The 27,424-nt window shown below is 37.0% G+C and overlaps 4 protein-coding genes across 4 annotated transcripts; 2 read left to right on the top strand and 2 right to left on the bottom strand.

Moving 5' to 3' along the window:
- Window positions 1–2,339: 2,339 nt before the first annotated feature.
- On the top strand, window positions 2,340–3,691 carry LOC133324117 (thioredoxin domain-containing protein 17-like). The gene is made up of 3 exons (XM_061533007.1): window positions 2,340–2,484; window positions 2,550–2,631; window positions 3,538–3,691. The coding sequence occupies exons 1-3, from the start codon at window positions 2,340–2,342 to the stop codon at window positions 3,689–3,691; spliced, it is 381 nt and encodes a 126-aa protein (XP_061388991.1).
- A 4,906-nt stretch (window positions 3,692–8,597) lies between these two features.
- On the top strand, window positions 8,598–12,096 carry LOC133324109 (thioredoxin domain-containing protein 17-like). Its single transcript, XM_061532996.1, has 3 exons — window positions 8,598–8,754; window positions 8,864–8,945; window positions 11,935–12,096. Exons 1-3 carry the CDS (start codon window positions 8,610–8,612, stop codon window positions 12,086–12,088), a joined length of 381 nt encoding a protein of 126 aa, XP_061388980.1. The 5' UTR covers window positions 8,598–8,609; the 3' UTR covers window positions 12,089–12,096.
- Window positions 12,097–12,315: 219 nt separating this feature from the next.
- LOC133324128 (vacuolar protein sorting-associated protein 52 homolog) lies at window positions 12,316–15,773 on the bottom strand. The gene is made up of 6 exons (XM_061533019.1): window positions 15,027–15,773; window positions 14,745–14,960; window positions 13,445–13,600; window positions 13,264–13,382; window positions 13,085–13,205; window positions 12,316–12,945 (listed from the first exon to the last, which is right to left on the bottom strand). The coding sequence occupies exons 1-6, from the start codon at window positions 15,771–15,773 to the stop codon at window positions 12,316–12,318; spliced, it is 1,989 nt and encodes a 662-aa protein (XP_061389003.1).
- Window positions 15,774–18,118: 2,345 nt separating this feature from the next.
- LOC133324012 (uncharacterized) lies at window positions 18,119–26,584 on the bottom strand. Its single transcript, XM_061532907.1, has 4 exons — window positions 26,507–26,584; window positions 20,768–21,303; window positions 18,491–20,719; window positions 18,119–18,382 (listed from the first exon to the last, which is right to left on the bottom strand). Exons 1-4 carry the CDS (start codon window positions 26,568–26,570, stop codon window positions 18,119–18,121), a joined length of 3,093 nt encoding a protein of 1,030 aa, XP_061388891.1. The 5' UTR covers window positions 26,571–26,584.
- Window positions 26,585–27,424: the final 840 nt, after the last annotated feature.

Below are 27,424 nucleotides of genomic sequence, written 5' to 3'. Positions count from 1 at the left end.
TAGAAGAAGCTGGGCAATAAACAATTGAGCACAACAATTCAAAAATCTCTAAGAGAATATAGAAAGAAGTGAAACCGGTATGTTGGCAAAAACAAACAAAATAACCAACAATTAAAAATCCCCCGCATCAAAGCTATAAAATTACAATTGAATCCACGAGATCAGTGTTGGAAACGACTGCCCATGAACTTGATATGAATCTGATGGACGTTAAAAAAATATTCTCTAAAAAATCCACGCCTCTGATCGACCTTGTAAAAAATATTCTTTAAAAAATCCACGTCTCTGATGGACCTTGAGAAATATTCGTTAAAAAATCGACGCCTCTGATGGAAGTTGCAAAAAACATTCTTCCTAATGATAGAAGGCTTGCATCCTGTTGATAGCCGTCTGGCCTTTTATTGGAAAACCGCTCTCCTATTGATCGAAGTCTGTTGCTCTACTGATAGAAAGCTGGTTTCCTATTGTTAGAAGGCTTACTTTCTATTAACAGAAGGCTAACCTCCTATAGAAAGAATGTTGGTCTCCTATTGACAGAAGGCTGGCCTCCTACTGATATAAGGCTAGCTTCCTATTTATAGATCTGATCTGATAGTTGATCTGCTATTGTTGGAAGGCCAAAAGTTGGACCTTCTATTGATATAAGACTGGATCCTATAAAAAGTTGGTCTGAGAAATACCCCCCGGCCAGAAGTTATAGGACCTATCCATTATGAAGTTCGGCTACTGGAATATGCCTAAATTGTGCCATGAAGTTAAATGGATTATGGTGGTACCTCATCGGTTCTTATACGATAGAGCTCACTTCTCACTTCGGTTATTCTTGGGAAATTCTGTTCAGCTACCCGAGGATCTAAGAGAATGGGCTCGTCTTTTTATCTTATTTCAGGGACGTGAGTTGTTCAAATGTTATAAAGTCGGGTGGTTTATTGACGACGATGATGGGAAGGTATTCCGAGGAACCGAGAGAAATTACGAATTTCCAGATACGGCATTAGTATACCCGTTAATACCGTGTCTCGTCAGCTTTGTTTGAGGTATATAACGAATGGAAATGGGCCTATAATGGAAATGTTCTGTGAATAAGTTATTTACCCACACCAAAGTCCCAGAATGACATATTGCAGTCACTTCGTAATGCTGGAATATAATCACTTTAGTTTGAAAATTCGCCTATGTTCATAAAAACACCTTAACCGATATTTAATTTTTTTTGTGAGAAAATTTACCATCCATTGAAAGCTTAGAATAACAAATTAGATAGATCCAAATCGATTGGGGTCTTATCGTATACTCTCCGAATAATGAGAATAAGGAGGCACCATTATAGAGGGACTATACCTGATTGTAGACCGATAATGTGGTACACAGGAACCTAAAATATGATATTAGATCGGTTGAAAAATGTTCTCAAAATCCCTAAAAATTCATAATAGTGGAGGTACCGAATGCCGAATGAGCCAAATGCCGAATGGACCAATATTGCTCATTTTTGACACCCATTGGGAACCTAAAATATCAAATTATTTATTTATTTTATATATTTCAATTTTAACATGTATTACGAAGCCATTAGGCCAATTAGAGCCAAATGCGGAATCAAAGAAAGTACCGTTATATGAGGACTACTCCGAAATTTGGGTCATTATGGATAATTTTTGGTAGAGAGATTGTCTACCAAATGAAACCCTAAAATACCAAATTACAGCCCATTCGCTTGAAAAACATGCTCTAAATCTCTAAAATGCCGAATAATAGGAGGTATTACTTTATATGGATGATATCCTAAAAAGTTGATCAATATTGTCTACCAAATGAAACCCTAAAATACCAAATTACAGCCCATTCGCTTGAAAAACATGCTCTAAATCTCTAAAATGCCGAATAATAGGAGGTATTACTATGCTACGTTGCAGCCAGTTCCGTTGATAAACGTGCCCAAACTACTCAAAATACCGAATATTGGGAGGTACCGGAATTTTGTAGGAAGGTTTGTCACTAAATGAGAACCCAACATACTGGACTACAATATATGTATATTCATTTAAAATCCACCATCAATTTGCAGCAAATATTCAATTCCAATTAATTCCCCTTTTTCTCTCTGTGTACATGCTATAAAAAGATAACATCTGATAATACGATCACAACATATGTTAATTGTATCTGATTTGCAGCAACAGTCGTCTGCATCTTATCAGTAGCGGCGAATTTTCTAATCTCTTATTGTTTATTTTGGTAATTTTAACTTAATACAGTTAATAATTTTAGTATTAAAAATTTCGATTTTAGTACATTAGCAGAAGTCTTTCGAAGTACACCAACCAGTCAACACAACAATGGTAATTGAGCACAACGTCCAGGGTTATGATGACTTTAAGAAATTAGTCGGTGAATTGGAACAATCGGGCAAGCCGATATATGTTCTCTTTTCCGGTGGTAAAGATGAAAATGGTGAAAGCTGGTGTCCCTATTGTGTTACAGGTAATATAGAACGAACATCTTTAAATATTTAGAATATTCATCAAACGTTTTTGTTTTCTCATCAGCGGAACCAGTTGTCCATGAGGCTCTATCGAAGGCACCGGCCGATTCCCATTTTATTCATGTAATTGTGGGCGAAAGAAGCTAGTAAGTTATTATCGGCAAGCAAGTAAGCGAGATACAGAAATCGGGAATCAATATTTTGCTAAGAGGTATCGTCTCGAGTTTAATTAAAATTATCGGAAACCATGAGTTGGAAATTCAAAATACCTAAAATCGATCGGGGATTCCAGAAGAAAACGCAATACCAAACGACATCAATACCTGTGACCGGTATTGATAATTTTTGATAGAAAGATTCGACACCCAAGAAGAATCCAAAATATAAAATAAAAGCAAATTTGGTTGAAAAGCAATCCCAAACTCCCAAAAAAAGTACAGAAATTTGGGAGCTATCGCTATACAGAGGCTACTCTAAAGAGTTGACCAATGTGGATAGTTGTGGTAGGCTATTTTGTTATCCATTTATAACCCAAAATACCAAATTAAAGTGAATTTGATTGCAAACCGTGCCCAACATCCTCAAAAAGTCCGAATAATGGGGTTAGCGTTATATGGGAACTATAACAGAACGGACGGAAATATCCTATTTATAATGCCAAACATCCTAAAGGTACCACCAATTTCTGTTTAAAATTTCAAATCTTTATAGTGATTTCAACAGACAGCCAAATATTGATATTATGAACATGAATATATTTAATGTATCTCCGAAGATTATTTCGAGTAATTGACAAATTTATTTTAATTGAATTCAGTTGCTGAACAGCTGAAACCCGTTAAGTTGGCAACACGAGAGGGAATATGTTCATCAGTATTTAACAAACCCCCCTATTCGCCTATTCGTTTAATAATTGGTCCTGATTTCTGTAACCTCTACTTGTCCCTGTTCCAATGATAAAGCTTATACAGTATTCGCTCCTATCTTTTTGGTATTCACTTTTATTAGAATGTTTATTAAATTCATTATCCTTCTCTATTTATTTTTTTCAGTTGGAAAGATCCGAACAATCCGTTCCGAAAAGATCCCAAAACACATTTAGTTTGGGTACCGACACTTATGCGATGGAATACACAGAAACGTGTCGACAGTGATCGCTGCTCCAAAAAGGATTTGGTCGAAATGGTTTTCGAAGATGATGAATAAGAAGTGTAGATATTAATTTAAAAACGGTTATTATTGAAGTAAATAATGTAAAAGTGGTTTTATTTTGTATAAAAATATAATTATGTATATATCACGTAAATTAATAAAATATGCTAAATATATGAAAATTTTTTTTCTGAAAAGGAATCAAAAAAACCTACCTTTAAATTAATGCATCCACGCATTTTTATGACCCTTTATGACCCTGAAAACCTACTCTTTAAATTAATGAATTCACGCCTTTTTATGACCCTGAAAACCTACTCTTTAAATTAATGAATCCACGCCTTTTTATGACCCTGAAAAACTAAATTAATAAATTCACGCCTTTTCATGGCCCTGAAAAACTATTCTTTAAATTAATAAATTCACGCCTTTTTATGAAAAAAAAAAATATTCTTTAATGAATCCACGCGTTTTTATGAAAAAATATTTTTTAAATGATTCACGCCTTCTTATGACCCTGAAAACCCATTCATTAAATGATTCACACCTTCTTATGACCCTGAAAAACTATTCTCTAAATAATCCACGGCTTCTTATGACCCTGAAAAACCATTCTTTAAATGCTTTACACCTTCTTATGACCCTGAAAAACTATTCTCTAAATAATCCACGGCTTCTTATGAACCTGAAAAACAATTCTTTAAATGATTCACACCTTCACCTGAAAACCCATTCTTTAAATGCTTAACTGTTGAAAATTAAAATTTCTCCTTGCAATCGACGGACGATGCTGATGACCACCAATTAAATGAAACACGGACGATACGGGGTGTGTTGGCAGACTTTATTACTTATACACGACAGACTTTACACGATTGACGAATACACTTTGTTAGACTTTATACACGGGCTGACTACTTATTACAAACTGGCACACTCTATTCTCATTACATCTTCTTTTATACATTTTTTATCTTATTCTAGTAACTTCTAACTCTAGATTATTCTTAGTGACTACTTTCTAGTATTATCTTTAATTCAAATAACCATTTGTTGCTTATTGTAACTGGACAATGTAGGGTTCTCTAATTTAAAATATATGTGTTGCCAATTATGCGATCAATCACAATATTCAACACCCCTCCTCAACACATATATTTCTTAATCTCTATATTTACATACATATATACATTACAAATTGACTTACAATGGTAATTCTTAACTACATAGACACACTATGTTTCTATTCATTCTTCTCTCATTGACATACAATGACACAGACTTTGTAGACACACTACAATAACCCTACACTCTATGCAGACACACTGCACTTATATACACACATATACATTATTTTCATTAATTCATTATAGGGCTTCTACAACATATTCATCAAATTTTATTCTTTTATAACCCTTTTTATTGGCTGCCTGTTTCCCCTCCTTAATGGGACTTTTATAACTATTTTTCCAATTAAAATTCAAACACTCTGTTGGTCTCTTGGGCGGGCTGTATAAATAGATATTACCTATCTTTCTGGCGTACATCACTGTTTTGCCCTTCTCTATTATTTTTGCCCCTTTGTCATCGAAGATCACGTCTGCCTTTTCCGCTACCCTGCCCACTGACAAAAAGTTACACTGCATCTCAGGTACATACAGCACATCGTTCAGCAAAACATTACATTCTTCTAACCGCACACTGCCTTTGCCCTTCGCTACAATTTTATGATCGCCAACCAAATTTATAACCTCATTATGATCTTCAATTTTCTCGAACATTGCTTTATTGCAGCATAAATGCGTTGAAGCTCCGCTGTCGACACACCACACGCTGGAGTTCAATCCGTTCTTGTTGTTGTTCGCCGTTTCTAACACTGTGTATGATTGTGTGTGCGTTTTCTCGTTGTTGTTGATGTACCTACACTGTGCAGCGAAATGTCCTCTGCGACCGCAACTGTAGCACTTTACATTATTGTTGTTGTTCCTTCGTTCTCTCATATGCATGTTGTTGTTGCTACACACGAATTTTCTCGCCAATTCTTTGTTGTTGTTGTGCGAACGCTCACTGTCACTATTATTGTTGTTGCTCTCGAATTTTCTGCACCTTTCGTTGTTGCACTCGAACTTTCTGGGCATATCTTTGTTGTTGTTATACTTGCATTTTCTGGACCTTGCTTTATTGTTGTTGCTGTGCGACATAAACGCAATTCCGCTACTCTCTGCCTCATTGGTGGTCTTTCGGCGTTCTCCTTCCTCTGCCAACTTTATCTTGAGGCTACTCAACGTAGGCAACTCATCCCTGGTTTCCAATGCCACCACAAAATTTTCAAATGATTTCGGCAAACTTGCTAACAGCATGATGACGAACAGCTCTTCTTGCAGCTCTATACCCGTTTCAGCCAATTTGTCGACTAACGACGTAAACTCACTTACATGGCGCTGAATCTCGTCATCTTCACCCATACGCATGGCCAGCAATTTCTTAAATAGGGTGACTTTTCTAACTGGTCCTTTTGGTCTGTGCACCTCTCGTAGCATATTCCATGCTTCTGCCGACGTTCTACAACCTTTTATATACGATATCTGCCTCGGGGTGACACACAAAATTATTGTAGCCAGTGCCTTTTCGTCCTTCTTAATCCATGCCTCATTTTCCTTTTGGGGTTTCACATTAGCACCACTCACAATATCCCAGCACTCCTGGTGGATTAGTACGGCTTTCATCGAAAAACTCCAGGAATCATAGTTGGACTCATCCAACTTCTCAATATTGTACATTGAAGAACTCATCTTCACTTCGCTGGGCTTTTTGATGCGTTTTCACTTTATTTTGTTATTGACACACAATAACTTGCCTGCACACACAGCTCTTCAATAGATCTCTGCTTTCAACTTACTGACACACAGTAAAAACGTTATCCGTTTGTTGACACACAACTGGATTTCTATTTACGGATTCCTTCTTCCTTTTGATCCTTCAGAGATCCTTGAGTTCTTCTGGGCAATACGTTTTTCTTTTTCCTTTAGAGTCCTCCTGGGCAATCCTTCATTTAGTCCTTCCTGGGCAACACTTTATCCTTCTGATCCTTCAGAGCTCGCCTGGGCCCATAACCTGTTGAAAATTAAAATTTCTCCTTGCAATCGACGGACGATGCTGATGACCACCAATAAATGAAACACGGACGATACGGGGTGTGTTGGCAGACTTTATTACTTATACACGACAGACTTTACACGATTGACGAATACACTTTGTTAGACTTTATACACGGGCTGACTACTTATTACAAACTGGCACACTCTATTCTCATTACATCTTCTTTTATACATTTTTTATCTTATTCTAGTAACTTCTAACTCTAGATTATTCTTAGTGACTACTTTCTAGTATTATCTTTAATTCAAATAACCATTTGTTGCTTATTGTAACTGGACAATGTAGGGTTCTCTAATTTAAAATATATGTGTTGCCAATTATGCGATCAATCACAATATTCAACATTAACACCTTCTTATGACCCTGAAAAACTATTCTCTAAATAATCCACGGCTTCTTATGACCCTGAAAAACTATTCTTTAAATAATCCACACCTTCTTATGACCCTGAAAAACTATTCTTTAAATAATCCACACCTTCTTATGACCCTGAAAAACTATTTTCTAAATAATCCACGTCTTCTTCTGACCCTGGAAAACTATTCTTTAAATAATCCACACCTTCTTATGACCCTGAAAAACTATTCTTTAAATAATCCACGCCTTCTTCTGACCCTGAAAAACTATTCTTTAAATAATCCACGCCTTCTGATGACCCTGAAAAACTATTCATTAAATAATCCACGCCTTCTTATAACCCTGAAAAACTATTCATAATATAATCGACGTCTTCTTATAACCCTGAAAAACTATTTTTTAAATAATCCACACCTTCTTATGACCCTGAAAAACTATTCTTTAAATAATTCACGTCTTGGTTAGACACTGAAAAAACTATTCTTTAAATAATCCACACCTTCTTATGATCCTGAAAACATATTAATTATATAATCCACGCCTTTAGACCCAAAGAAAGCTATTTTTAATAAAGCCACGCCTCTATAAGACACTAAAGAAAACATTGCAAAAACCACAGGCCTCTAAAAGACCCTGAAGAAAATATTTTTAATAAATCCAGGCTTTGGTTAGGCCATAAGCAACATTTTTAAAAAAATACATGCCTTGATTAGATTTTATAAATCCACGCCTTTATAAGACACTAAATAAAAACTGTTTAATAAATCCACGCCTTTATAAGACACTAAATAAAAACTGTTTAATAAATCCACGCCTTTATAAGACAGTAAACAAATTAATAAATCCACTCCTCTACAAGACCCTAATTTTTTTATAAACCCACGCCTCTATAAGACCCTAAAGAAAACATTTTTAATAAATCCACGCCTCTATAAGACCCTAAAGAATATACTTTTAATATATGTATCTACGCCTGTAAGAATATTTTTTAATAAATAAATCTGAAAACATAATATTTTATGATTTATTTATACCTCGTAGACCTTATTACGGCCCCATATCGTCATCAGCTATTCACAATAAAGAGTTTTTGAGAGTTGGCAATGCGAGAGAATATCAATTCATATTTGAAAAACCATTGAATCATAAGTTCAACGAAAGAAGCCTAAGCAACAAAATGAGCCAACCGTAACTAGTTCACACATACGCACACTTCCTTCCAATGAACATATTGCATTGAACACATTAGTTGCGCTGCGAGACGGTTCTGAGCAAATTACTGCAGCACTTCATAAATACCGGATGTTCGTTTAGAAATTTCGCCAAAACGCGTTTCATAAGGCAACTAGTCGGTGATATTTATAAAATATCACAACGTCAATTGTATTCGACGACAACAACAACACGGATTAATCGAACACAAAATCAAATTCAAACAACAACAAATAAACCAATCATGGTTGTTCAACACAATGTTAAAGGTTATGAAGAGTTCATCAAATTGGTGGGCGAACTAGAAGGTTCTGGCCAGCCGATACATGTTTTATTTTCCGGTGGTAAAGATGAATCGGGTAACAGTTGGTGTCCTTATTGTGTAAAAGGTGTGTGCAGGGCAGGGAGTGGGCGAGTCGTTATGAATTACCTTGATGACAATCAATCATGTTGATGTATGTTTATTCATTTGTTTGTTGTTTGTTTTGTAATTCCCAGCTGAACCGGTGATTCATGATGCCCTGGAAAAAGCTCCTGAGAAATCACATTTTGTACACGTTGATGTTGGTGAACGTAGCTAGTAAGTAGTAACAATTAAAACATTTTAATTATGTATTTCAATTAGTTCCTTTTATGAATAATGTTGTTGTTTTGTTGATAAAGCCGAATAGATAGTGAGTGGTTCAGATGGTAGAGGAAGGTGGCAAGCGGAGACCGGGAAATATATTTTTGTTGTTCATAAACTTATTTACAAATCATCAAGCGTATTTCGGTTTTTATTACCGTTTCAGGAAAACAGAAAAATTAGTCAGATAAGCATGACAAATTAAATTTTCGAAAAGGCTTTTAAGAGTGTTGTTAACAACATTTGTAACAGATAAACGAAATTCGAAAGACCTATATCCGGTTACAATATGTGTGGAGATTATTTACAATCCAGAAAATCGATTAGATGGAAAATTTATTATGCCCTTAAGATTGTTGAGTGTCATGCGACCGACAGTAATTGTCTTTCAAGGTTGGTGTTATAACCAGAAATTAGCGCTCAAAAATATCAGGAAATATAATAACAAATAAGCATTAATGGAATTAATCTATATAATCTGAGTCATATGTGCAGTTTTAAAATTGATAGCTTATTACTCCCATAGGAATTTGTGTTGCATGTATACCAACATTCCATTGCAGTTTTATCAATTTGTACCACCTGACCTTCAAAAATGGACTCATATGTATTCCAAAACAAAACGACGAAAATATATCTCGTCACTATGTTTTTTAAGCTATGGTGGCCGTGTACTATGGTGGCTATAATGTTATTTACAGCCCCAAATATTACTTACGACAATTCTTAGTTTGAAGATGAGAGAGGTTAGGGGTTGACATTATCCTCAACTCCCTCGAATGAAATTAAAATTGTCCAATGGACACAAAAACATTATATACTTCAAAATATTGAAAATGTTGGGTCCACCTTCGTTCCTGTCATTTTTCAATAGGGAAGCTACATTATCCGAAATGTTTGCTTCGGATTCTTCTGGTCCGTTCCGGGATTGAGACAAACCCCGGTAATTAGTCACCTTTTGGAAGGCAACAACCGTCTGGTGCTAGGAGATTTCAATGCACATCATTAATTATAGCACCCCGTCTTGGTAATGATCAGGGGGCATGGGGCTAGCCGAGCAAATAGATAGCTCAACGTTTTGCACAGTGAATGAGTGCATTACCATCGTGACTCCAGGTCTGACGAATGACGTGGCTTGGCAACCCGGCATTTCATTGGGGTCAGATGACCTCCCTATTATCATATACATCAATAGACCACCCGATTTCATAATTGCTGAAAGTCGTACTTTCCTTAACCATGGGAAAGACAATTGGCAAGAGTTCAGAAATTTCACCAATCGTTGCTTCAGAGAACTTACCAATCCTTCTGATGCTCGGGTAGCACAGAACAAATTTCGGGTCATTATTACTGCGGCAGATCTTCTGAAGTGTTGTAACATCAGTACCAGTGCATGTAAATTGTGGGTGACAGATCCGAAGAAATGCCGAGTTATTTTAACCGGCAGTTTGTAGAACAACCCGAAAGTTGCCGTATACGATATTTTTATGTGGAGGAGGAAACACTATAATTTAGGTTGGAGAGTGTTGCAAGTGTCATCAGAAGTGCAAAATGAGCCAGGAGTAGAGTACCTTACCAAAGACCTATATTTGTCGTTAGACACCCTAATAGTTCACAATGCCTGGAAAATGTACTGAATGAAGCCAGAAAAGGAAGCAAGCAAAGGTGAACCATACTGGACGATCTCACTTTTGTCCCCAGTAGCTAAGACTCCTGAGGCATTGCTACTCCCTAGCATTCGTCAATACTATTAGGTTCCTGGTCATCACAGCACAACAACAGATTTGTATGCCATTCCCACGCATATCTTCAGACCTATTTAAACTCTACCTTTCTGGAATTCCAGACCCACTGGACGGCATAAAATCGTAACATACGCGGATGACAGCGGATAAACAAGGTTCTCAAGTCGCTAGACGGCAGCACTTGGAGAGCTGATAAAGAAACCTTGTTATCGACACATACAGCAATAGGCCGGCCTGCTGTAAACTATGCGGCGCCAGTATGGTCCGCTAACGGCAGTGCAACGCAATTAAAAATACTTCAATCCTGCCAGAATGCCGCTCTGAGGACTGCAACAGGGTGTCTCCTCTTGACTCTGTTACCTAATGGATAGGCACCCACCACCTAGGCATGTCAGGAAGGATCTTCATGATCTGGAGAGAGAGGTCCAAAGGTACAAAAGGGAGCTTATTAATCAACAGATCTATGAAGCAGGATTGAATCGTATTCACACCGACGCAGTTGGGAAAGCAATTCGAGAATATCGTGTGAATACAAACCTCGAGGATCACCCGCCTATGATAGCTGTAGAAGAGCAGCAGCTATCTCGACAAACCAGAGTGGTCTTGGCGCAATTAAGATCAGGATGATGTAGCAACTCAATTCGGATCCTTAATCTTATGTATCATTTCCACGACAATCCGAAACGACCCGAGACTCACTAGCCCAACGTCTGCCACCCCGGCCCATTGTGTAAAGGCAACCCTACTGTGTGCAGTATTGATAAGTATTCTCAATGATGAACTCGAGGAATACCGGGTGGATACAATCCTCTGAAAACACCCTCCACGATAACAGCAGCCGGATAAATCAGAGTGGTCTGGTCAGAATTGAAATCAGGGTGGTGCAGGCACCTCAATTCGTATCGGAGTTAAAGGTAGAGTGTCGATCTCAAATCTACATTTGATGCCTCCTATTTCCGACGGTACATTAACATGCCTATCAAGCAGGGTTCAATTGTGTTCATATTGATATAGATGAGGAAGCCATATAAGAATACTGGGTCAATGTAAAAATCGGAGATCGGATCTAAATTTCTAAATATTTTATACTCGCATTGCTCTGTTTCCGAACCTGCAAGAATCGCCAACTAATTGATTTAATGTTCTTTCCCTGAATTATGACACTAACCTCTATATTTACATCTTTTATTTATTTACAGCTGGAAGGATTTAAATTGCCCATTCCGCAAGGATCCCAACACACATTTGATCTTCTTGCCAACATTATTGCGTTGGAAATCACCTCAACGTTTGGATGGTGAACGTTGTTCCAATAAAGACTTGGTAGAGATGATGTTCGAAGATGAGGACTAAGCTAAAAATCAATACAAATAAAAATTAAACGAAAATCCACTTAACGCAACACAAATTATAATTATGTTATAATCTTAATAAATTTTATTAATATTTGGAATATATAGACGTGTGTAAATTTCTACAACTTAATTTATTATTTGTATATAAAATATGGGGATTAACAAAACTAATGGAATAATTTATAATAAGGGAGGAGGGAATAATAAAAAATAATTGTGTATATCTTAATAATTACATTTATATTTTTTCATCTCAACCATGACCACATGGATATTTGTCAATTGGGCACGGGCATTTGGTGTCAGTAGTTTATGGAAACGATGATAATATTGCACTAAACTAGCCAAGGCCAATTGTAATAGCTGTGACCCGGTCAACAGCGAAGGGAATGATAATAATACTTCACGATTTAATTCTTCTAGGGATTTTTTCCAACTTGATGAAAAACTAGCAACCAATGCCAAACTTCTACGTTCCTGTTTTCGGATCTCTTCAAGTTGTTCCTTTTCATACAGTGGTTCACATTCTTTAACAAATTGTATAATACCACCAAAATGCGGTGCAAGAATTTCTTCAACATATTCGGCGCTGCGAGCATTTAATTGTTCCCGGAATGCTGATGCTTCTTTGGAGTTATCACGTGTATGTTCCATAAGGACACCCAGGACGAGATCATAATTATTTATTAAATAGATTAGCTGTTCTTTACGATTGGGAAATATGGCAGCCATACGTAGAATAAAGCATTCAACTTCATTTTGTAGCTCGAGCAGGAGGCGACTAACCAATTCATTGGGAAAATGTTCTGAGATGCCCACTATGGCTGCAGAGAATTCAGCATAGCGGCGGGTTATCTAGAAAAAATGGAAAAAAAATTGTTAGGAACTTGTAGAGGTGGTAAAATCAAGGGTAACTGAGATAAAATAAGGACCATTTGATTTAGATTTTTTTAGATATCCATTACTGCCTCAAATACCCTCAAAGTCTACTTACATAGTGCGGTCCCATTTCTTTGCTAAATTTTGTTGGATCACAATCTCGTATACTTTGTATATTCAAACGGAATACATGTTCAAACCTGGGCCAAAATACCGCCTGCAATGAATCCCAATATCTGCAAGAGAAAAAATCGGAATTAAAAAAATGTTTTGAAATAATATTTGGGGCCTTACTTATCCAATGCAGGTACACATCGTTTGTGGCACATCAATTGATAGCGGAATATTAATTGGATACAGAGGAACATAGCTATGGTATCGAAGCAATCTTGAATACTGGTTTCCAAATTTTTCTAAAAGTAATGGTCGGTGTTAATGGCTTAAATTTTGGTTTCAATTCAATTCAGAAACTTACAATCATCAATGTCAAGGTTTTGCCCATAATTTGATTGAAGAGATCCTGGGCTTGGGCACCACGTACCATAAAGAATTCCGTTACGAATAAATATTCACGACAGGCATTATCAACGAGGGCGTATTGTTCGGAACGGAAAAGTGCCTCAAAGGTGTACTATCAAATAAAAAAGAAGACATTTGAATTTCAAAAAAAAATATTTTCATGGTCCTCAATCTTCGATTTAAAAAAAAAATATTTTTTTAAGGGATACACACAAGGCGTGGATTTTTTAAAGAATATTTTTAAGGGTTTTATCCGCACAAGGCATGGATTTTTTAAAAAATATTTTTTAAGGGACCAATCCGCACAAGGCGTGGATTTTTTAAAAAATATATTTTAAGGGACCAATCGACACAAGGCGTGGATTTTTTAAAAAATATATTTTAAGGGACCAATCGGCACAAGGCGTGGATTTTTTAAAAAATATATTTTAAGGGACCAATCGGCACAAGGCGTGGATTTTTTAAAAAATATTTTTTTTAGGGACCAATCCGCACAAGGCGTGGATTTTTTAAAAAATATTTTTTTTAGGGACCAATCCGCACAAGGCGTGGATTTTTTTAAAAAAAATATTTTTTAAGGGACCAATCGGCACAAGGCGTGGATTTTTTAAAAAATATATTTTAAGGGACCAATCGGCACAAGGCGTGGATTTTTTAAAAAATATTTTTTTTAGGGACCAATCCGCACAAGGCGTGGATTTTTTAAAAAATATTTTTTTTAAGGGACCAATCCGCACAAGGCGTGGATTTTTTAAAAAAATATTTTTTTAAGGGACCAATCCGCACAAGGCGTGGATTTTTTAAAAAATATTTTTTTTAGGGACCAATCCGCACAAGGCGTGGATTTTTTAAAAAAAATATTTTTTTAAGGGACCAATCCGCACAAGGCGTGGATTTTTTAAAAAATATTTTTAAAGGACCAATCCGCACATGGCGTGGATTTTTTTAAAAATATTTTTTAAAGGACCAATCCGCACATGGCGTGGATTTTTTTAAAAATATTTTTTAATTGACCAATCCGCACAAGGCGTGGATTTTTTAAAAAATATTTTTTAAGGGACCAATCCGCACAAATCGTGGATTTAAAAAAAAAAATTAAGGGACCAATCCGCATAAGGCGTGCATTTAAAAAAAAAATTTAAGGGACCAATCCGCACAAGGCGTGGATTTTTTAAAAAGTAATTTTTAAGGGTCCTGTCCACACAAGACATGCTCCCCATCTACGGGGAGTATTTTTTTTTAATTTGTGTACTTACCCTATTTTTCATTTGAGCGTGCGGAACAATAATGGGAGCCTCTAGCTGTTGATTCAGAATATCACCTCGCTTGCCAATGGTGAAAATTGTACTCTTATGTTTCAAACTGGTAGTCTTGGCAAACAGGCCCTTCGAGACATTATCTTCAATTCCCATTAAATCATCTTTAGTACAGGATTCTTCAAATTTCAAACCAGCCAGGCGGGATGAATAGCTCTGCAATAAAAAAACAAGAATTAATAAAAAAAAATCCCCCACACTCCAATCCCAACAACCTCTCACCTTAAAATAACTATAATAGATCTTACTCATCGTATCGATATACTCATTACATATCTCCTGGGCCACCTGCCGCTCATTAGACAACACAAATTCAAAGAAGAATTTATGTTTCAACATAGCATTCTGTGGTATCTGATAGTTTGTCATGGGTCGCCGGAACTTATAAATTTGCTCCAGCATATATTGACGAATTTTCGACATAGCCTTCAGCCGCAATTTATGCAAAACATCTGCCACATCTGCAGTGGCTTTGGATTCTTTAAAACTCAACTCTTTGACCAGCGATAGCTTATGATTTAAAATGTTCAATTGTTTTTCGAATTCCTTTTCCGTCACTGGCGTCTCCATAATGGACATTATCATTTCCTCCGACACCGCCATGTCTTCAATGAATTGTGACAGCTGGGCCTTAACCGATTGACGATTTGTCAATTGTACCGACATGGCGACACTCTTCTTTTGCAGCTGTGTTATTTCCGTACTTATATTGCTGAGGACACTTTGGAAATTCATCAACATATTCTCCATACGTTCGAGGACATCGTCACATTCTCCAATCTGGTTGTGAAGGGCAGCAATGTTTTGCGATTCCTTGATGTAGTCTTCGATACTCTTGTTCTCCACCTCTTTGAATTCTTTTTCGATTTGTCGTGAATACTGCCGGAGATCGGTAGTGTTTTTGAGTATCTCACGGACTTCCTCATTGTCCAACTGGTCAGTAAGATTCGTCTCGGCAATTTGGGACATTTTTCCTCCAAACAACAAATTTTCCAATAAGAAAATAATGCAAACACAGAGTTAGGGAGAAGTAGGTCGACTTATGTATTTTTATACGAATAATGGATGGAAGATAAGAAGTAAATAAAAGTGGTTAGCAAAACAAAATCATCGAGAGTTAGAGGGTTCTAAAGATCGAAAATGGATTTGAGGAGAAATAAATCGATAAACGATTAATCGAAAAAGAAAAATAGAAAGAATATACCAAGATCTATTAATAAGGTCACCAAGATAGCAATCGAAATCGGAAAACAGCTGTTTTTTCTCAAGTCTAATGTCAAAAATTTCGACTTTGTTTACGTTTTCATAATGGAAGTCAATTCACAATAATGCATTTTGACAGCAAACTTGAGAGGTATCGATAATCAGCTGGTCTCCCTTGGTGACCTGTAATCTAGCTTGTCTCCCTGGACGTCGCCTCTTGTACTGGTCTCATACACAGATCGATGAGACGCAACCCCCCGAGTTGAACTGGACATAAATATATATAGTACGGGCCCTTCATGTATTCGGAGGAATGCCTTCGATCTCGTCACTTCTCGCTTGATATGAGTGTTGGATGACTGAGCATCCTGAACAAAGCTGCAAAGCTGCTGTTCTTCTGGTCAGGGGCATCTCAGCTTTGGCGACTGTTGAACAATTCTCAGCGATGTCTGAAATCGACTGGCTAGATATCAGACTTCCAGCATATCGTTGATATATCGTCTGATGTACTTCCTGAACTACTATATTATAATTGGGATGCCACATCTACTGGTATCAGCCATAGATCGATGGTGAGTTTAAGATGACTAACCGAAGTTACGCTAGAATCGTTCTAGTTCATCTCAGCTTCGTTCGTTTGTTGGTGCTTGACAACAAATGACACTATTTGGCTCATGATCGTTGACAGCTGCCTGAACTGTCTGAGTTATAAGAGATATTGACAGTGACTATCGTTCGATGTCGGATGGAATGACTTCCAGTTAGTCGTTGCTATATCCCCTGATGTCCTTTCAAATGTGTTGAGAATATGGATTCTGAACCACTATATGCAGGAACAGTCTGGTGAGCAATACGTTATGTTAGTATCCTTGTATCCTTGCTTCTTCATGTAGATGATTCGTACTCGTCATCTGAACAAATCCGGTGGCGGTTCGAATGACATTAGTTGTGCTGTTCGTAGCATTATCCTTTGAAGATCGCTGGTAAACGAAGTATAAACCGGAGCAGTATAGTTAAAGACTGGCTTATTTATAGCTTTTCCAAATCCTGGAAAAGACCAACACAAACACATCGACACCATCCACCTATTCGTCGACTATAAAGCCACGTTCGACAGCCCTATCCGTTTAGAGGTATTTAAAGCCATGTCTGCTTTCGGTATTCCTGCCAAATTAATATGGCTATGCAAAATAACTTTGGGTGGAACATGGTCAGCAGTTTATGTCGGAAAGGACCTCTCGAAGCCCTTCAATACCGAACGAGTATTCAGACAAGGTGAGAGTTTGTTGTGTGACTTGTTTTCCATTCTGCTGGAAAATGTCATACGAGATGCAAATATGAACAGAAATGGCTCTCTGTACACCAAACAGCATATGTTACTCGCCTACGCAGACGGCATCGACATAATGGGTCGAACATTGCGAACGGTAACAGCCACCTTTGAACGAATTGAGAATTAGTCTTCCAAAGTGGGACTGGCAGTAAATGGCAAGAAGACCGAGCTGATGGTATCAACGCGCAAGATGTCCAGTAGACTCGGACCAACTGTGGAACTTGAAACCCACAGCTTCCAGATAGTGAACGATTTTATATATCTCGGTACCGCCCTATATAAAGCAAATGATCCAATTTTGAAATTCGAAGAACGATAGTGTTGGCCAACAGATTCTACTATAGTCTAAGTAAGCAACTCAAATGCAAGGCCACCTCTTGCCAGAACCAACTCACACTCTAAAAGAAGCTAATACTACCCGTGCTGTTATATGGATCTGAAGCATGGGTAGTTACGCAAGTTGGAGTTTTTGAGAGAAAAATTATCCGGAAGATCTATGGGCCGATCTGCGTCTTGGACATTGGCTAGTCAATAAAATTCAAAATCAATTTTTCATTTACATTCGTATTATTTTCTTTGTCGTCGTATTTTATTTCGAATAAATAAAAATTAACTTAAATTATAAAATAAATAAATAATTTAATAAATAAATAATAAATTGGCTTACTTAATAACTAAAATTATAATACTACTAAAGTAACGGCCAAGTAAAAATAAAATCAATTGGACGCATTATGGGGGCAGGCAGGAGAATAGCAAGAGTATAGAATTGCATAGCTTATGAACATTTCGATGGCAAGGTACACATGGTGGTTTTGGGACAAAACAGCAATCCCTTCGAACAGGTCATTTTGTGGCCCTTCATTTGGCCTTGGGCATTTTTATAGCAAACGAAGTAACTGCTAATTGAGGTTTGATCGGGTATTTTATCACCTTCCTTGCAATAGTATTTGCGTTTTTTGGTTTTTGTTGGAGTTAGTTGTTGTGGCCGGGCCGTGGTGCTGGGCATTAGGGATAACGAGTTTTGTTGTTGTTGCTGCTGCTGTTGTTGCATAAATGATTGTAACATATTTTGTTCATCACTGGTTCCCGTGGGTGGTGAGTAACCGGTATTTAGCATTTGGTTATTATTATTTCCCATGGTCATGGCCGAGGGAGAATTCTGCTGCATCGTGTATTGTTGTAGGATGCTGGCCAATTGTTGTTGCTGCTGTTGCATTTGTTGTTGTTGCATGGCCTGTTTACGTTTAGCCTCTTGCATGGCTTTTAGGGCCTCCATTTGCAGGCGTTTATTTTCGTTTACCGAATAGTTGGGTTGTAGATCGTTTTCGGGATTGCACATGGCATAAGTGCGGGCATCACAAATGCGGGTCTCGGCATTAAAAGCTGTGTAGGGGGGACAGGAATAGGATAAAACCTTGCCATCTTTTTTGCTGCACACATAGTAGCGGGTACAATCGGTGCTATTGGGTTGCCGTACCCCAGCGGCACAGGTAATGACCTCCACATTGGCCGCTTGGGCATTACCACCCATCAGGGGTAATATGGAATTTTGGAAAGCATCAACACTAATGAAATTGCCACCAATATTGACTAGTTGGGCGCCACCTTTGTGGGAGTTGGAAGAGGATATTGGAAATTTGTTGGCAAGGGAAGATAATGGATTGTAGACATTTGAGGAAGTTTGTGCGGCTGATGAGGATGATGTTAGGGATAGGGATGTCAAAGGGTTGTAGGAGTTCGCCGATGATTGTGCTGATGGGTTATAGGAATTTCCCGAGGGATTGAACATCATATTATTTGAAGATGAGGATCCCGAGGGCCTTGGCATATAATGATTGTTGTTGTTTGTGCTGAATACCGATTGTGAGGCCGGATATTGTTGCATTTGCAGATTAGCATCGGTATGCGAGGGCTTTGGGTTACCAAAACTATAGGTTATCATATCGGCATCATCCTCATCGACGGTATTCGGATATTGGGGTTGATGTTGCTGGACATGATCCTCGGTAAACATCTGTTGTCCATAATCCTGATTTGAATTGCCACTGGGATATTGGGCGCCATAATTATTACCATTATCTTCATCCGTATAGGAAGACGAGGAGCCCGATGGTCCAGATTGAGAGTGTGATTGCTGAGACGATGGGCGTCCCCCCTGTGGCAGTAAATTTCCATAGTTATCTGTAGTCTGGAAAATATTATTCACATTGTGATTATTCAAATGTTCGCTGGGTGTAAAATATTTATTAAAGTTATGCGAAGTGGGATGGAAATCATTAGGCCTTAAGGTATGGCCATAATTCGAGGGCGTAGCTGTAGTAGTTGTACCCGAAGGTCTTCGGGTGGTGCGTATCGTATATTTGTTGTTTTCATATACCGGTTTTCCACTATTACCCGAATAACCATCCACTAGATGATCGGGTCTTTCCTCTTGCGAATCAATTGGTGGATATAAATTTAAACTTTGCCCGTAGCTATCCAATTTATCCACTGAGGATCCCCCTCCCGACGAAGTTAAGTGCAGCGGTATGACATTATTGTGAATGATTGTTGTGGGTGAGCTGTCGTGCGGCTTCTTACCGGGCTTCTTGTGACCCTTGTACGATTGATAATGATGATCGGTACTAAAAACACTTGAATATCCACCACCACCATCTTCGGAATTGTCCTCATGGTGTAATGGCGGCGGCCTGGCTCCATAATAATCTGAAAATGGACTTTGGGTCAGTACAATAGGTTGCATAATGGGTGGAGGATAATAGGCAGGATTGCGTATAACACTGGGTATATTTTGGGAGGCAATCATTTGCTTCGACAGTTCCAAGACGGTCTTCAAGGTGTCCTCGGAAATCTTTGGAGAATTATCTGAGAAATATTCAGGCCGCTCAATAAAATGATGTTCTCCCTGTGAAGAGGAGGAGGAAGACGAGGAAGGTGGCAAGGCAAACAATACCGCTCCCTCAGGGCGATTTACGACAATTTGCGAATTGGAATAACCTCCCTCACCTGCGGAATGTTGCAGATTTGAATAGCGTTTCGGTATAATATTGCTTAGCACCACCTTGGTTTCGGGATTTAATTTCTTTGTTCCTTCCTTTTTGCCACTTGAGGTCTTGTTTGTCGCCCCCACAATTACCGGGACTATTTCATCTTTCCCCTCACCATTTCCCTCCACCGTGTCCATTTTATTTTTAATATTGAAATGGGCCAAAAAGGCATTCAATTGATCCGGCCTTAAATCTTTCGTAGGGGTTTCACCATTTTGATAGGTCTGCTTCAGGCCTTCCACCAATTGTGACAATCTCTGCAAATGGGCCGTCAAATTGGGATCAATATTACTTGAGGGCTGGCCTATTTCTGCCTTGGTTTTTATGGTCTGCAAGACCTCACTAAGTTCCTCTTTTTTCTCCATATCCATAATCACTTCCTGCTTATTTCCTTCCTCTCCACCCTCTGGCTCTTTTTCCTTAATCATAACCACCTCATCATTTCCCTCACGATTTTCCACATGTATCAAATCATCCAATTCGACAAGTTCACCATTAGCACCATTTCCACTACCATCATAGAGTTCATCTCGACCATCTAGCTCCTCCTCACTGCTCACTCCCGAACCTATGATAATTTCCACTTTGCCATCATCGTATTTATCATTTTTATGTTCGCCTTCGAATTCTTCTTGAGCATTGGTGACAACATAAAAATCCGCATCTCTATTTCGATTCGGTGTGCTTTGTTTCGTGCGTGGTGGGGTTTTGGGGTTCACTTCATTTGTAGCATTCATACCACATTCCCAATCATCGGCTGGCAGAACACACACACCCAATGCGTGTTCATAGATCAAACCTTCTTCGCATTTCGCCGGCACCCAGACATGTTTTTCTTCCGTTATTTCGGTACATTTGTAATAGGCGTCGCAGCGGGTCTTATGTGGTCGTGTTTTCCCCGGACATGGTTTGCCTGCAGAAGATAAGATAATAAGGTGGGTTAGAATTTATTTTTTTTTTGGGAATTTCGGGAAGAATACGTAAATAATTTCAACTAGAAATTTTCATTATTTTTTGTCGTATGTAGATCGTTCTCACATATGCGGATCTCTGCATTAAAGGATGGACAAGAATAGGATAGGACTTTTCCGACTTAAATGGGTACATTCGGTGCTGTTGGGATACCGTACCACGCCAACACACGTAATTACCTTCACATTGGCCGCTTAAAGTGTCACCACCAATTAATTACCAAGCAACAACGCTAATGAAATTATCTCCAATATTTTCTAGTTGGGCGCCACCTTTTTTGTTGTTGCTGCCAGAGAGGCTAATGAATTTTTGGTAGTTGAGGAAGATTGTGCGGTTGATGAAGATGTAAGGGATATTGTAAGAAACAGGACACAAATCTCCAATAATTTGTTATAATTATAGCGTGAACCATTTCGAGGTTCCCACATTTTTTTAAATAAGAAAAATTTGAAGGCTTGAAAGAACTTGTTTCGGCATTTATATTTTAAATATACCAGAGAGGCTAATGAATTTTTGGTAGTTGAGGAAGATTGTGCGGTTGAAGAAAATGCAAATATCTACGCTTAAGATAGTCCATCCGTTGAGTTTAAATTTTGATGACTCGTTCGAGGATTTAGACGGCTAACTAGGAAATGACTCGTGTGATATTACTTTACTCGTTAAATTCCTTAATTGATGGGATGTGTGAGACGTGGCGCAGTCTTTTTCATGTCAAACATCGGCGAAATCGCCCAATATAGCTCAAAAACGTATGATTCGAATTTCATATGATTTTTTTGGGATTATTATACACATAAACGGTCTGCTCTTAAGTGAGAGACTTTAAAAAATTTTTGGCGGATTTAAGGCGAGAAAATATTAAATTCTTTCGTTAAAATCAAGGTAGATATACAAGGTAGCCGCATCGGTGAAAATTTGTTAACAAGCATTAAGCATTTTGAAAAACGACAAATATTTGTTTACTTTTTGAAATTTATTAATGTTTCAAATTTTTTGGAGAGATAACAAGATTTGGGCTATTCTTTCCGTAGTGTTTTCATGCCCTCACATGAAATTTTTGAAAACAATGTATACAGAAGACAAAAAGGTACCATCGAACCAAATCTTCTTTTCGCGATATTTGTTAGATAATTTTTTTGTCGGCTTTTGGCTTTAATAGCTTTGGACGTCGTGGTCTCTCGTTTGTTGTTTGTAAACCCTCCTTTTTATTATTTAAAACATATATGAAGTATTTTGAAGCAGCGGGGACTATATTTAATACTCGTATTTTGAGATTAAGATGAGAAATTACTAAATATTATATAAAATATAACTAGAGAATGTATTGAAATGAACATTAAAAAATCCGTGGTTTATTGGAATCGTCGTCAAATCGCTTATAGTATGTGGTTAACAATAATGATAACTACAACAAGTGGATAAAAGAACCTTAGGTTCGGCCAGGGCAAACATTACATATCCTCCACTACAGTCACACGGACAATTACCTGACGTAAAAGCTCTAACCCCACATGGCTAAAAACTCCGATGAAATAAAAATGGGTGAGATTTTTGGGTAGGGAACATTAAACATAAATGAACCTATGTAAACGATGTTTCCAGTAAATGTTGATGGTAAATTTCCTAAAGTTTACACCATATTGTATTGTCATTTATTTGTAAAGAAGTCTCTCGATCCACATAATATATGGTCGGTCTGTTTCCCTTATGCAACAATATATTAATATTTGTACTATTTTTGTCGATATCATAAAGAAACCAGTAAGGAAAGTAGTAAAGTCGGACTGGACCGACTATATGATACCCTTCACCACTTTGGGTATATTCTACATATGTATCCTAATAGATATCGTCTTTTCGAAGGAACATTGACATGAAATTGAACGAACTTAAATATGCGATATTTTGGTGCAACTCGAAAGAAATATGGGAGCTTTGGTACACTATTTACGATGAATCATACAAAAAAATATATATGGGAGCAATATCTAAATCTGAACCGATTTTTAAAAAACTTAGAAAACACCATTCTAGACTTAATTTGGTATGCTATTTCGTAAAAATCGAAAGATATATAGGGACTTTGCTACACCATTTACATAAAATCAAACGAAAATATATATGGGAGCTATATCTAAATCTGAACAGACTTACTTCAGTACACTATGTTAAATTTTGTGCAAATTGAAATATGTATAGGGACTTTGGTACAACATTTACATTAAATCGGATGAAGATATATATGGGAGCTATATCAAAATCTAAACCGATTTTCAGGAAACTTAACACACATCATTCTAGACCTAATTCATTACGCTATGCCAAATTTCGGGCAAATCAAAATATATATATAGGGGCTTTGGTACACCATTTATCTTAAATCGGACGAAACTATATATGGGAGCTATACTTAAATCTGAACCGATTTTCAGGAAACTTAACACACATCATTCTAGGCCTAATACAATACGCTATGCAAAATTTCGTGCAAATCGAAAGATATATGAGGACTTTGGTACACCATTTACCTTAAATCGGACGAAAATATATATGGGAGCTATATCTAAATTTGAACCGATTTTTCACAATTTCAATAGGGTTCGTCCTTGGGCCAATTAAGTGACCTGTGCTAAATTTCATCCAAATCGGATAATAAGTGCGACTTGTACTTTGTTAACAAAAATACATGGACGGACGGACAGGCGGACGGACACGCATAAATCGACTCAGAAAGTGATTCTATGCATATTCTCAAAAGGAACCATGGGTCTATCACGAATATTTTTGCCTGTTACAAACATATGCACAAATACATAATACTATGTACCACAATGTATAGTGTGGTAAAAATCTTATCGTAGTAAAAAACTATACATCTTGAAGGTTCCGAAACAGACGAATATATACCAATAAGTGAACGTGTGTATACAGTTTTATGATGTCTGAATATGATCCCATATAAAACATTTTCGAACCGAACATTTTAGTTCTGTATCTCGATACCATCCTAACGCTTAACATTTAAGGTGACTCCTCCCATACTGGGTTTATAAAAAAATTAATTTTGTTTTTTGATTTAAGGGAACCCCCCCATTCTCGATTTTAATTTTTCAATGGGCTGGTAAATCAATGCCAATGCTTGTTAATGTTTGTAAGAAAAGAAACATAATTTACAAAAAAAAATGTGTAATTGTTTTGTTTGTTGTTTTTTGTAATTAAAGAGAAGTCCTTATTTTTTAGGGCGTGCATGATAACTCCTCACTGGAACATCGGAATCCGAAAATTCCAACGGTGTTAGAAAGAGTACATGTCTGGCTCTCGTATGAATTTGCTCTAAAATTAACAAAATGGCGGACCTTTGAAAAAATATTTTTGGAAAATCGCCGATTTTTGACAAAAAACCAAATTAAAAAATAAGGAAGATCTTCACCGATTGACTTTATCCTAGTTCATACGATAGCTGTACACTCACAGAGAAATGTGTAAAAATTTGGAATCGATTGGGTTATTAGCAAAAGAGAAAAACGCGTTTAAAGTTTGAGAAGCCCTTTAGCCGTCATTTGATGCTGTCTTGAATTAGTGTAGATTCGAATTAAATCTAAAAATTGTTTGACCCCGTGAATGGGGGGTCCCCTTAATTTAGTTCAAATATCTATCAAATATCTTGACGTTGTTAATTTCTACCGATTCCATTTCAATGGTCCTCCAACAGTGTCATGCCTATTCTATCTGAAGGATATTGTACGTATGAGCATCTTTTGTATGTATCCAAAGTGGTTTTGTAACTGCCAAAAGGAAATGTGCATAGAATTACTTTCTGAGTCGATTTATGCATGACACAGCTCATCGATTTGGCCCAAAGACGAACCCTATTAAAATTGGGAAAAGTCGCTGCAGATTTAGATATAGCTCCCATAATATTTTCATCCGATTTTATGAAAATGGTGCACCAAAGTCCCTTTATATCTTTCGAATTGCACGAAATTTGGCGTACTGAATTAAGTTTAGAATGCTGTGTGCTAAGTTTCGTAAAATAGGTTTAGATTTAGATATATATATACATATATATTTTCGTCCGATTTAATAGAAATGATGCACCAAAGCCACTATATATCCTTCGATTTGCACGAAATTTGGCATAGCGTACCGAATTAGTCATTTATATTTTCGTTGGATTTTAGGTAAATGGCACGAAATTTTGCACAACGTATCGAATTGATATACGGCAGATGCAGACACAGCTTTCATATATATTTCAAACGTGTGTCTGATTGTTATTAAATTTTGAAGAGTGCGGCCTACCGAATATCGTGTATCAAGTTTGCTCTGAATCCATTTACACAAATTTGTCCCATTTTACGCAAACAACTCTAAACTTGGCCAAATGAAATGAAATTTAGCATAGGTTCTAGAAAAGCATATTGGTCACATATTCAAGTTCGTTAAATTTCATGTCAAATTTCTTTCGAAAAAGCGACGTCTGTTAGGAGATCATGTAGATTATACCAAAAGTGGTGAAGGGTATCATACAGTCGGCCCAGTCCGACTTTACTACATTCCATACTGGAATGTAATTAATAGTGTATAATTTCAGCAGATTCTAGTACGCCGAACTTATTTCCGTGTTTTGATATTTGTGGTGTATAAGTAATTGTTTTTTATGCAAATATATATCGAAATAAAAAAAATTAATTTATATTCCAATTATAGTTGTCCATTCGTATTTGACTATACAAACCGCCATTATTGATTTCGATTAACAATCGGTAATTTTTTTTTTATTTTGGTATAAATATAAGTTTTGTTTAATATTTTTAATTTTGATAATCTTTTTAAATATTGTTTTGTTATTTAAATACAACAATTTTTATGTTTCATTTCAAATTAAATCCATCACAATTTTGTACATATTTTATTGCAACACAAATTCATACACATGTCATTTTATTCATTTAAATATTTATTTTTAATCCATAAAGATCCTTGGATTTTTTTTTCTTTTCAATAATAATATTGTTTTATATTCTCACATTGTACATTTAATATTTTAAATATACATATTTGTTTGTATATACACATTTTTCTATTACAAAATATTCTTTTGTAAAATTAAAATCACAATTCGTTTTTTTTTCTATTCGTACCTTCGGAAAACGACACAAAACCAAATAACAGCAATGCAAATAATCCGTAATTATAACTTTTCATTTTGGAGGTTTCGTTCGTTTTGGAATTCACGCAAAAAAAAATTCGTTATCCTCCTCGCTTGACCGACGACGACAACACCGAAGATAGCTCGCTTCGCTTCGACCGTTCGTTTCGTTTTCTTTTATTCCTGGCGATAAATTTTTTTTCGTTTTACTTCCGTTGCAGTGCGCTTGCGCTCAGCGCCACAAATGACTGGAACATTTCAAATGAAGCGATTGTTAAACGAAAAATTTCATTTCGATATTAAAAAAATAAACAACATTTCACAGTGAGAAAAAGTGTTACACATGGACACCATCGGTCAGTTAGCCAGCCACACACATTCATACATACGTCGAAGACATGAAGACAAGCCAGCCAACCTAGTCCAGATAGACCATCGTCGCTGCCGGTAGCTAGTTAGCTAGCCGGTATTAAATTTAGTGCCCATCCATAACCGAATGTGGAGTGTGTTAAATGTGTGTCTGTCTGTCTGCCGGTATGTTTGTATGTAAATCATTTCATTTGAGCCACAAACCAAAATCATGTTTTCAACATTTTTGGTTTTTCTTCTTCTTTTATTTGAGCAAAGTGCTAAAAAGTTATTAAAGCGCGTTATAATTTCTTCTTCTTCTGCTTCTTGTGCGCAGACCTTAAGAACAACAACAATTACCAGTTAATGAAAACACTGACGAAAAAACAATTTCCATTTCATTTTTTAATGACATACAAATTTGAGGTTGTTTGTTGTTGTTCCTTTGCGTCGATTCAGAGTATAGAGCAGTCACTTGAAGGTTGGCTTTCTTTGGAGTTTTCGTAGGTCGGAAACTCATTTGATGCGTCCAACTTAGCTGTTTGTTGATCCAGCCAATCAA

The sequence above is a fragment of the Musca vetustissima genome, unplaced genomic scaffold, assembly GCF_032173495.1.
Source record: "Musca vetustissima isolate MV318-11 ecotype Yass unplaced genomic scaffold, APGP_CSIRO_Mvet_v1 utg30831, whole genome shotgun sequence".
Taxonomy (NCBI): Eukaryota; Metazoa; Arthropoda; class Insecta; order Diptera; family Muscidae; genus Musca; species Musca vetustissima.
This window is presented reverse-complemented; position numbering and strand designations above follow the sequence as displayed.